The following is a 13,112-nucleotide window of genomic DNA, read 5'->3' as shown; positions in this document are numbered from 1 at the left end:
CTAACAAATTTTTGGAAAATCGTTCGATCGATGGATTAAAATCCTTCGAATCGTTTAATCGAACGAACGAATTGCGGTAAATCCTTCGACTTCGATATTTGAAGTCAAAGGATTTAACTTTGACAGTAAATGTGCCCCTTAATGTCAATGTTTGTAATTGCATGAATCAATAAAACAAAGATGCATACTGTGCAGGGTCATTTATCATTATGGCTTACATATTTAATACTAAGCAATATGTTGGGTGGAAGAACGTTCCGATTAGGGAGCAGATACAATCGCTGGATATTTTTTTTTTTCTTTTACTCTACACTTTAGTAATAAGCCCAGTACACGCCTGCTAGCCTCTAGCTGTCAATTCAATTTAATGACAAAAAAATCAATGAATATGATGAAATGCTAATAAAAATCAAAAAATGTCAGTTGCCTTTAAGTGAATATGGTGTGCTCCTCCACTATTGAATGTAACTAGTGTGCCATTGCTATACAGGTATGAGACCTGTTATCCAGAATGCTCGGGATCTATGGTTTTCCGGATAACCTATCTTTCCGTAATTTGGGTCTTCATGCCTTAAGTCTTCTAGAAATTCATTTAAACATCAAATAAACCCAATAGGCCTGTTTTGCTTCCAATAAGGATTAATTATATCTTAGTTGGGATCAAGTACAAGCTACTGTTTTATTATTACAGAGAAAAAGGAAATCATTTTTAAAAATTTGGATTATTTGGATAAAATGGAGTCTAATTCTGAGCTTTCTGGATATCGGGTTTCCGGATAAGGGATCCTATACCTGTACTACTATTCTATAACTGACAGTGCTACAGCTTAGTGCAGGAACCAGTGCATTGGTGCATTTTCAGTTCTGTATCCATAATGTTGCCATTTTAAACACATATTATTGATATAGGAGGAAGAACAAAATCAAAGCTTTGCTCCAGTAATGCTTTGTATATTATACTGACAAAAGTAGTTGTCAGACCTGACTACATACATACAGGGGAAGATTTATTATCATGTCAATGTCGTCTAAATTCGTATTTTTAAATTCGACTATGGTCAAATTTATGCATAAGGTTGAATTGGGTGAATTCGATTGAATGGTTTTTTTTTTCAAATTGCTTTGAATCGAATCAGAATCTAGTTTTTTGCCGCACCGCTTGTGTATTCAAGTTTCCAGTTTCCCGACATTTTAAATGAAATTCCTTTTCTGCCACAAAGGTGGCAGATTATAATTTCTTGCCCAAGCTATTTTAACTCCAAACACTCTCTTTCAAACTAAAATAGCATCAGGTGAGGGGTTGTATTGGTAAACCAGTGTTTCGCAGCATCCCATGCAGCCTTTAACCATTTCCTGAACCATAAGGCTATATAGCCAAAATCGAGATTTAGAATTTTTAAAACTCAAATATTCGTAGTCTTTCAGCAGGTCAAAACAGGTGAAAAAATGGGTTGCTAAAAAAATTAGATAGAAATTTGATAAAACTCGAATTTTCAAGTTTCGGTTACGCATTCGAATTTCCTATTATTTCGAGTTCTATTACTCACATTAGCAAGTTCTAGTTAATACATTTCGAAAATACAAATGACAACTCGAACATCCTGAAAAAACTCTCTAGAACTTCAATAAATCTGCCCCACAGAGTTTAATGCTTGTTGCTCTGACCATTATAGTAAATAGTAAACATAATGAATTCACGAAGAGCACTCTATTCTTTTAGAATAATCCTTGTGACATAATATTCCAGTCAGGCAAACAGCCGAGTATACAGCCTGCCTAATAGGCAACGCCATTTTCTGAGAAAGTCACAAAATACATTAAAAAGTAAATGAGTAAGAGCAGAGAAGTCGGTAACATCTGGAAGGTAGAATAGAAAGATAACTATGCAGCTGCTCTGGATCTCTGATAAAATTGGCAGGCAATTTGATTTAATTCTGCCATGTTATTCCCTGAATGATCTTCAATGTGTTCCACACAGCAAATCAGGTCTTGAGTGCAGAGCAGCTGGGCAGCCAGGTTATTTTCTGCTCATATGAGTTTGTATACATAATTTGTCATTGTGTGGCTGCTGCCTAAGCTGCCTTTATCAACAAATACTAATACAATTCTGACTGGTTCATTCTCTTCTGCTTTACCCAATTTCCGATTAACCATATAACAAGCTAAAAACAATGGAATTGTTCCTAGAATTGACAGGGAATGTAATTCATACTGTATATACATGTATTCATGTATGTAAGGGGCAAAGAGAAGGCAGATCTTGCATGTAAATTGGAAAATGTTCATTAAATTGATTCATAACTACATTAAGCAATGGCCTTAATGACTCTTTTGTCGTTTTTCACCAGCCACCGCTTTCATGGTGTGACACAAATAGGCTAATTATTGTAGCACAGGAATGTGTGAACTGAGCAAAAACAAAGAGAAGAATAAGAGAAAATAATATTCTGTATTATAGAGGGCCTATTTATTAAGCCTCAAATTTTAAGGTGAAACATTTGCATTTTTAGATGCAGCCAAAGCTGCTAAAATTCTGAATCCATAAATGCGCCAGCTAAAACCTGTGCAAGTCATGTAAAAGTTAATGGCAGGTGCCCCTTTTACAATTGGAAGATGTGTTTTGCCTTCATGATCTTCAAAGGTTTTGGGCTGGTTTTTACTCAAAAACTTTAGCTTTTCAGGGGACAATTCAAAAAAGTCACACAATTCAATTTGTCACACTATTTTGTAGAGACTTTTCCCCACATATAAACTTTTCATTTGGAATTTTTACATAAATTAAGCTAAATCATGGATGGGTTTTACTATGAATTTTTATTTTAAAATAATGAGGAAAAAAATCAAGTTTTAATAAATACCCCCTTAATGTTGGTATATTTTATTGCAATTGCATGACCATTTGTGAACAATTGCTAAAATGAGATCACCTTCCAACACTTTTTTCTGTTCAGTTGTTTTCAGATTGTTTTGTGACAGTTTTTCTAATATTGAAGTTTAACCTTTCATTTTTCAACATTTATGTTTTTCTAAAGCTCTGGGGGGCACTAACTGTAACTGTTTCAATGATACATTTCTTATCTTTGACCCTGCTAAACAGAATTTTCATTACAGGCAGCTGTTAGAATTGATACAATAGTTGCTGATATTCCACAGATACTGCTGAGAAATGTATCAACTAATGTAGCAACTGCAACACTAGACACCGTAGTAGTAAACTTCATTTTGGAAAAACAGTAAAAAACGTAAAATGGAAAGCAATTTAAAAAAGTCTTAACTGAACTAAAAAGGTGTTTTGAAGGTGAACAAACCCTTTAAACTCCAAAGTAAACACAGCAAAACATTTTTAGGAAAATGTGAAATCAGAATATCAAAAATCAAGAAAAATAATGCAAAATAGTTTGTGTCTACTGCAGTGAAGTTACATAATTGTTTCCAAAAAAGCCTGGACACTGTAAAATATAAATAAAAGCAGAATGAGATGATTTGGTGCCTGCCCAGATGTGGAAGCTCCTTGTGTCGTGCACTAATTCAAAACAAGAATATGTTTTCAAAAAGCAATACAATTTCTCAGTTTAAACATTTGATATATCTTTGAATTAAATAGTAGGACTTAAATTATTTGCCAAATCACCCGTTCTCTTTTATCTTCATAATATTTTTGGAAACATAGTTTTATGTTGAAATATTTGTATCTTTTTTTTTTCTTGCATGCTTGGAACATAAATGTTGTTATTATTAGTATCAGAAGTTTTGTATTCTAGTGTATTGTGTTTGTTATAACTATATTATATCACAATATGCAGAAATTGATACTTAAAGAGGTCATTCACCTTCAAACACTTTTTCCAGTTTAGTTGGTTTCAGATTGTTCACCTGAAATAATTTTCCAATTTCTTTTTATTTTCTATTTGTGACCATTTTTCTAATATTCTAGTGTAAAATTAAAATTTTCCCCTTCTAAAGCAGCTCTGGGTGGAGAGGGGGGCGCTGACTCTTTGGGCAGATTTACTAAAGGGCGAAGTGTCTAACGCTAGCAACTTATCGCCAGAAATCACATCTGCAGGGACAAAGCCAATTCAATAACAGGCGTAGGCATCAATTCGCTAGCAAAGGAGACCATCAATAGCGGTCATTCACAATCTATCGACATTTCGCTCTGGAGAAAGGTCATTACTCCGCAATTTCAGTACAGTGCGGATTTTACTGAACCTTACCTCTTTTGCCAGATTTGACTTTGCCACCTCAGACCAGACAAAGTGCTTAAAAGAAGCCAGATCTTCCTCAATCTTCTGTCACTAAAGGTGGCCATAGATGCAAAGATCCTATCGTACGAATTGAGGATTCGTACTATTTTCAGACCGTGTGTGGAGAGTCCCGACATTTTTCGCCCGGCGAAGATCGGTCGTTTGGTTGATCGGACAGGTTTGATTTTGTCCCGGCTGTCTTGCCGGAGCCCATTGCACTCTCAACGTAATCCGATTGTTCGGCCATAGGGCCCCTGATATAGCCATGCCCGCCCGGGGAAAGATCGGCTCGTTTGGCGATGTAGCCAAATGAGCGGATCTTTGCGTCTATGGCCACCTTTTACATCATATCCTGTGTGCCGAAAATGCATTAAAGTTCAAAAAACGCTAGTGAATTTTTGTTAGGCACAAACGAACGCTAGCGCATCTTCACTATGAAATTCTCACACTGCCAAAGTAACACTAGTGAAAAGTCGCCAGCGTTCGGCACCCCCGAGCGCAACTTCGCATATTAGTGAATTAGCGTAGTGTTTTTTGCTTGTCAAAGTGGTGCGAAGTGGTCGCTGGCGACAATTCGCCCCTTTAGTGAATCTGCCCCTTTAACTGTTCTAAATTGATACATTTAGTTGATACATTACTTATCTTTGTCCCTGCTGAGCAGAATCCATGAGTTTCATTAAATGCAGCTGTGCTAATATTCCATAGATATTGCTGAGAAATGTAACAACTAAATGTATCAACTAAATGTAGCAAATTGTAACAATTCAGATGCTCCTGGATCACTGAGCTGCCAGGCTGAAAACCCAGAGACAGGAACATTAAAGTTAAATGTTGAGAAAACGGTAAAAAAAAATAACAGATGGAAAGCAATTGATAAAAAGTCTTTGTTTATGGTGAACAATCTGAAAACTGATAAAAAAGTGTTGGAAGGTGACCAACCCCTTTAATCTATATGTATGATTTTTATATCATGTTTCCTGCAATCTGCAGACCAGTACACTTATGGCAACTTGCATATAATGTTGGCATGTTTGTTTCAAGAGGTATTACAAAAAAAAATATTTTCCTATTGTAGAGCCGAGTGAGCTTGACCTTAATCTTATTATAGACAGCAGGGAAGCTGGTGACTTGGAGCCACATTTTGAAGAACAGGTAAATATATAAAATTGACTCTAAAGCCAATTTATGTGTTTTCACAAAGGCTAGATGTAGCTGTTGGTATAGATTACTCCATATATGTCACACTGTGTCCCTGAATAAAAAAAGCAAAACACAGCTTTGGTGAATCATCATATAAAATATATAATCTGCTTTGCAGATGTCCTGCACTGACATTTGTGAAACAAGAGAATGTACTGGAGTCTCCATATGAGAGAAGAAGAGACTGGAAATAGGGTTTATACTCCATCGATAAAATATTGGATGGACACAATAACCTGAAAAGGATGTAGATGAAAATAGTGTAACAAGTCACAATGCCAGAATTGGCACAATCATTAATAGCTGAGCAGCTAAAAAATAATCCTAAATGGAGTAAGGAATGGATGACCCAACTGCTCTCCTCCATTGGCTACAGGGACCCATTTATCCATCTTTTCCTAAGCTGCCATATTACAGCCTTACTTGCTGCAGCACTATTTTCCCTGGAGTTGTTACCACTGGTGAAAAGAACACAAAATTGTGATATTTTTAAGCACACATCTTACAATAGACATTCTTTCATTTTATGACTTAAGGTGGCCATAGACGCAAAGATCCGCTTGTTTGGCAACATCGCCAAACAAGCGGATCTTTCCCCAGTATGCCATTATGAGCATGGCTATATCGGGGGTAATCCGATTATGATGTGCAATGGGCTCCGGCGGGATCAGTCGGGTCAAAATCAAACCTGACCGATCGACCAAACGACCGATCTCCCCTGGATGAAAGATGTCGGCACTCTCCACACACGATCCGAAAATCGCATGAATCCTCGATTCCTACAATAGGATCTGTGCGTCTATGGCCAGCTTTACTTCCTGTGTAAAGATAGGGTTGCTTAAGTGAGCTGTACAAGCAATTTATTTTGATGAAGAAAAATGGAAAATGATAGTGAGCTCTATAAAAACTAAACCCCCCCACCCCCAGCTGGAGGCTTTGTTAGTCTTTGAGATAAGGATCGCCCATTGTATAGAAGGCTTATATGTGGACTGAAGATTTGCTTACTACTTGGGACATAAAAAAAACTATTTAGTAAAAAAAGCAGGTTCTTGAATAACAACTATGATTGTGATCTTTTGCCATCCCAGACACACTAACCTGCAATTTCCTCCACAAAATTACTGCTTAGCCCAACAGAGGCTTCTGTGCCATCTGGCTTGTCACCCCCTCTATGTAGCCTGGAGTTCAAAAGTGACAGTTGCATTTTTGCAATATGCATTGGCATTTTTTTTATGCCAGAAGAGAAAATGACACTTGTGACATTAGTTGTGAGTCTGTAAAAGTAAAAATGAGAAGGTGGTTGGGATCAAAGCAAAGGTTACATCTAGGGGTGTATTTGGTCATTAAGTAGGTGAAGTGGATTCTGTGTATGATAAGTTGCCAGTGCAGGAACTGTCACAGAAGTAGAGCACTTGTGGAGAGGGAGAAGAGGTGACTGTGGAGAGATGTTTGGTATGAAATCCAAAAGCCTAAAAATTTGATGGTGCAATACTACACACTGTACCAGTGTAGCTCGTCTGTGATTCACATGCTGCTTAATATGAGCCTAGTTCCCTTAGGAGTTTACTGTAGCTTTCCAAATACAGATCCCAAGAGCTGAAGTGATGCAGGTTTAAGGCAATGCCCTTCTCTTCCAACTGCAAATATTAATGTGTGGCACAGGTGTAGCTGTTTTTGGCCTGCCTTCTTCAAAAACGTGTATTTTCCTAAAATATTCAAAATTAAATGAATGTGCTACAATTATCAGATATTTATTCGAGGCCATTTATATCTTACTGCGTGAGTGATGAAATATATATATATATATATATATATATATATATATATATATATATATATATATAGTGTATTCTTCATTGGTATTCACCAACTAGCTTCACACATCTAGCTTGAAAGTTAGCTCTGCATTTAAACACAGAATAACTAACAATTTTCTCATTACTCATGTGATTAGGGTTAGTCTCTTGTGTACATCAGTTATTGCATATGAACTTTTTAATTACTTAACACTAGCATGGTCTTACATGAGCATGTAACAGAGCAAGTGTAGTGGAGAGTAGGCAGTAAGAACAGGCCAAGTCACAGTACTAATGGATAAAGCAATTCATTGTTGATAGATCAGGGTCCGGGCAAGGAGGCATACTGAGGTCAGGATAGGGAACAAGCAGTGGAGGTCAATAACAAGTAGCAAGATAACCAATTTTCAATTGGTTTTGTTTATTTTTAGCACAATTGCTATAAAGGTTGATGGTAAATTGCTTTTTTTAAAATGTAGTATGTCCAGCTAGAAAGTTGTCCGTTCCCATCCTTTCTATAATGTGATGTGCCTAGATCAGTCTTTGACAACTTGGTTATTCATGGCGGGTTGTAGGTACCAGTTCCTGGCCCAGATTCATAACTATCTGAATATTATATTCTGCATCTGTTTTAGGGAATAGATCTTTGAAACACAAATACACAAATACTTTTAATTAAGGCATAGTTATGCTCTGCAGTGTTCATATCATTCATCCCTTTAGAGCTGACACTTTATGAAGCTTGGCACGTAATCATTCTGTGTTATATTTTTGCTGCTTCTCAGAGGCACGAGCTGATGGCACCCTTTGGAGATGACTGCCGGCTAAGAGGTATGTTTTCAGACAATGATCAGGTGCTGTCAGTGCAATGATTTATGTTTAATTTGCCTGAATCACATTGCTCATACGTCAGTGGGGTTACTTTGACAGCTAAAATGTGTAACTTTTTATTTTTAAGAACAATAATCTAAAATATTATTCTTTAAAATTGCTTTTTATTAACTCTTACCTCCCAGTAGATGATGCACTGCTTATACAGTATATGGGAGCATTATAACTATTTAACTAGAGTTAGCTAGCAGTTTACTAATAACACTGCAGATAGTTCTATGGCAGTGTGTAATCATTTGGACTTCCCCACCACTTTCAAGTCCAACCCTCCCACCCTGGAAACAATATCCTTTAAAGTTTAAACATACTTACAAGAATAGAAACTAAAAAAAAATATATGAACAATCTTATACTTGATCTTGTTTTTTTCTCATTACAGAAGAGCTGAAGAAAGCAAAAGTAATTTTTGTAGTAGGTAAGTGAAAACCTATATTTTGCTAAAATGATCATATAACTACAGTCACCTAGTGATATCAGCTAGATAAAAATCAGATTGATCATTATATATAGATAGATAGATAGATAGATAGATAGATAGATAGATAGATAGACTTACCAAAGTGTAAAAATATAATGAAGGACAAACTTAAATACATTGTTTGGCCTACATATCTGGCCAGTCCTACGCTCAATTTTCATCTGATTCATTAAGAATTCTATTGCTTCATTATACATTTTACAAAGGGACTAAGTGCTACCTGCAACTTACTAGCTGCTTTCAGATATGGAATGACTTTGACATAGTTGGCCAGCTTGAATATATTGCAATATATGGACAAACAATCCCTGTTTTGTTTAAAGGGTAAGGCATTTTTCAGTAGCAGTATGCACAAAATGTCTCTGTCTTAAATATATTGATAATGGGTTAAGTGCAGAGGACTCTATATATATATATATATATATATATATATATATATATATATATATATATATATATATATATATATATATATATATATATATATATATATATATATATATATATGCCTGCATTGCTATTTACAGTAAAGGTAAGGGAACCATTTACCCAGAAAGCTCCTATTTATGGGAATGTCATCTCCCGTATAGTCCATATTTAGAAAATAATTATGCTTTTTCAAAATTTCCTGTTTCTCTGTAATAATAATACAGTACCTTGCACTTGATCCCAACTAAGCTGCTAAGCTGCATGAATCCATATTGGTGGCAAAACAATCCTATTGGGTTTGTTTAACGTTTAAAGTATTTAAAGCAGCCTTAAGGTATTGTGATCCACACCCCAGGTCTGTAACTCTATTAGATGTGTTTAATCAGTATTCTATACACTAGACACCTATCTTTAACATATATAGCACCAATATATTATGTAACACTGTACAATAAGGTATATGCATCAATTGGGTTAATTAATTTAATTAATTAAAGTCAGATTTTTGTTTGGTCAGAGTTTTAATGGGGAAAACATAATTTTTTTTTGTTTTTGTGGAAAAAAAACTAATTTTTCTCGTGATTTATTAAACCCAGAGGCTGCTAAAAGTCAAAATAAAAAAGTACTCCATCTCAAACCTGCTGAGATCATGTAGAAGTCAATGGCAGATGTCCCATTTACAATTGGAAGATATCATGATCTGCACTGGCTTTTGTACAATAATGTGATTAATTTGTGGTTTTCGGGGGATAATCCGATCCCAGTTCTTGGGTGTCAAATCCGAAAACTCATATGATTCCGATTTTTTCACGATTTTATCAGGTCTTTTTCCAACCAGATTTTTTTCAAGTTCATTTATTGATAAAGAAGGTAAAAATGTGCACGGGAGTTCGGTTGAAGTGGTTTTAATAATAATAAGGAATATTTGGATTTTAGTAAATAACCCCTATCAAATGTTGTGAAGATTTAAAATATACTTGAATTTAAACAAGTTACATTTCCTTTATTAGATATCTGCCAGGGACTGAGATACAATAAGCTGTGAATAAAAGAAAGTGTTTTTACTGCCACAAAAAAACCCAAGTATGATCTCAGCAGAGCACAGATTGTTTCTCTTTTTGACCTTTAGTAATTATTTGACAGCAGTGAATAGCGGTACATTACAGCAGCTCTCTAAACTTTAGGTTTGAGCTGCCATTTTTCATTTTTCTAATTATGCTTGCTGGGTTCTCAGCATGTTTCTCCTATGCTTTCATCTGCTTGCTGTATTTTTCAGATTTATATATTCTAATGATTTCCTAGGATATTCTATAAATAGATTTAACGATTGCCATGTTTCCTTAAAAAAACAACATTTTCTAACCAAATTTATTAGTCCGTTTTCCTGCTATAACTGTTACAGCTCTGCCATCAAATAGAAAGTGACTTTGTCTCTCTTTATAATAGCTTGCCATTGATTTTGACTTAAAAAAGAGCCAGAAAGCGAGCGGCAGTACGTTTCCTATTGTAATCCTAAAATTAGGTTTGTAATGGTATCATTTATAATGAAAATGTTTGAGCCAGAGCTGTAAGCATTATTACCATTAACAGATTCAGAGGCAAAGTGGCACTTTACAATTCACAAAAGGTTTGTGTTTTAAAAAGCTCCTCTACTGACAAGTATCTCTTAGTACAATATGTACAGAGTGCCATCCTTGCTATTGAAAGTGTTGTTTATGGTACTGTTCTGCAGACTAAATCCCGTAACGTCTTAACATGATTCTGCACTTTTTCTAATGAGATTAGGCTACAACTGGAAGGCTGTGAGAAGCAGTAGGGGTCTTTTATGGAGTGGATGGCAGGATGCAGGTGCACAAAACAGGCACAATTCTCCATGTTTTCTGCATTTGAGCCCCAACCTGAACATTGAAAAATTGCTGCAGGTCTCAAGACTCTAGCATTAAACACGCCTCACGTGTCCCATCACATGATACGGCTTCCTAGCCAGAAATTGTATATATCATTCTTGTTTGCCTTTAATTGAAAGCCTACAGTGACGTATTCCATATTTCACAAGTTTAAAAAATATTCCTAGTACAGGTACTGAGAGCAAAATAGACATAGCCAAGAATCGTGTCTAGCCCCATGTTATAAAAATTTAGGACACTGATTGAGGATTTTTTTTTTGTGTATTGGAGTCATTATAGTTAGTACAGCACAATTGTTAAACGAGTGCCACTGCCATGATATGAGAACCTTGCCTTAGGCTTCTTTTTTCTTTAACAGCAAAGTGTTTTTTTAACTAGAAACTTTAGCTATTTTCATGTAGGAGAGTGAAATTACAGAGGAGACAATATGTGCGTATGACTGTTCTCGTAGGTGGGCTACAACATTAAGAGTATGTGGGCTACAACATTGAGCAGTGTATGCGTGAGTTGTCATTGTATTAAATAATATATGAGGGTATATATATTCTTAGATTCTCTGTTCCAGTAACATAAGACAGATGCACATGATGGGTTATCTTAACTGCATGTAAATTTGGGAGCAAAAACTTGCCTTTTTAACTCAATGTGCTAAAGTGTCCATTCCATTTGTTACTCTACAAACATGTATGGTGGACCCTAGTCCTTTTACATTGTCTATGGCTACACATGCTCCAAACCGAAATGCAGAAACATCTTAAGGGACACATCCATTGAGTTGCCATCTGCTATATCCATGAATAAATACATAAAAAAATGTAGTTCTTCAACAAGATGTGAAAAGTGTATTGACAGATTCTAATCTGACACACAGGTATATTCAGAACCTAAATAATCATGCTCCCTTGTACCTTTTTTTTTTAAACAATTCACCCTGATTTCATTTTAGTGAAGAATTAAAATGAAACCTTTCAGTATATTCAGACACATAAAGGTTTACGGGGTTGGTTTCTGTTTGCGCAATTATATATGGCTGTGTAATTGTGAATGAGTCATATAATTCTATACTAAAGATATGGTGTAAACCATTATTAAATGCTGTGTTAAACAGTCAAATTCTGTTGCTCTTAATGCTATGTTATTAGCGCTAAACTAAGTAATTAACCCTATATACATATAAACAACATGCCTGACCTACATTGGGCATCAGAACTTTACTTAATACGTTTGCATACACTTAGAGGGTTATTTATAAAAGGTCAAATTTTGAAGTTACGTGATATTTAACTCTAACTCTAATAAATTTGAATTTAACCACAACTTGAAATGGGAGGTTATTTATGAAAAAACTCTTAACATTCGATTGAATAGGAACGACCTCGAAGATTTTAATCGAATCAAGTTCTGAAAAAAAACCTCGAATGTCAGGAAGGCTATTAACAACTTCAAATGGTTCAACGGACCTCTGCCATTGACTTCTACATGAACTCGGCAGGTTGTAGGTGGTGAAGTAGGTTGTAGGTGTGATAAATCTCACATTTGAATTGGTGGTTTTAAATTTGAAATTGTGATTTTTGACCAAAAAAATCAAAAATTTTTAATTTACCATTTGAACCTTAGCAAATCTGCCCCTTAAAGGAGAATTCAACCTGTGGGCAAAAACCCCCGTACCGCCCACCCCATGTAGATCCCCCTCCCCCAGGCTAACTACCCCCCAGGGAAAATCGCCCGTACTCCATACTTACCCCTCGTCGCAGATTCTTCCATCGGAGTTCCACGCATCCATCTTCCACGTCCTCTGTAAGTTGGCTGGGAGATCGTCAATTTCCGTGTAATTCCACGCATGTGCAGTTGTCGCAAACCGGCAAATCTGCTCCAACTGCGCATGTGCAGAAATACAGATCTCCCAGTCAGGTTACCGAGAAGCCAGAAGATGGATTTGTGGAACTCCGCTGGAAGAATCTGCGATGAGGGGCAAGTATGGAGTATGGGGCATTTCCCTGAGGGGGAGGTAGTTAGCCTGGGGGGAGGAGGTATACCTGGGGTGGGGGGTATGGGTTTTTTTGCCCACAGGTTGAATTCTCCTATAATGCAGTATAAATGATAAGAGCTGTAGAGCTTTGTCTTACTCAGTGTGTACATTCTGGCAGTTTCTTTTTCTACCTGGATG

At 36.1% G+C, this 13,112-nt stretch overlaps 1 protein-coding gene across 1 annotated transcript in view; it reads left to right on the top strand.

Annotated features, from left to right (window-relative positions):
* LOC108715506 (adenylate kinase isoenzyme 5) overlaps positions 1 to 13,112 on the top strand; it is a 108,927-nt gene that overhangs the window by 73,348 nt on the left and 22,467 nt on the right. Inside the window, exons 8-10 of the mRNA XM_018260723.2 lie at positions 5,320 to 5,396; positions 8,026 to 8,071; positions 8,511 to 8,546. Coding sequence (XP_018116212.1) covers positions 5,320 to 5,396; positions 8,026 to 8,071; positions 8,511 to 8,546 — 159 coding nt within the window. The remainder of the gene's footprint in view (positions 1 to 5,319; positions 5,397 to 8,025; positions 8,072 to 8,510; positions 8,547 to 13,112) is intronic.

Source organism: Xenopus laevis, chromosome 4S, assembly GCF_017654675.1.
Source record: "Xenopus laevis strain J_2021 chromosome 4S, Xenopus_laevis_v10.1, whole genome shotgun sequence".
In the NCBI taxonomy this organism is placed as follows: domain Eukaryota; kingdom Metazoa; phylum Chordata; class Amphibia; order Anura; family Pipidae; genus Xenopus; species Xenopus laevis.
This window is presented reverse-complemented; position numbering and strand designations above follow the sequence as displayed.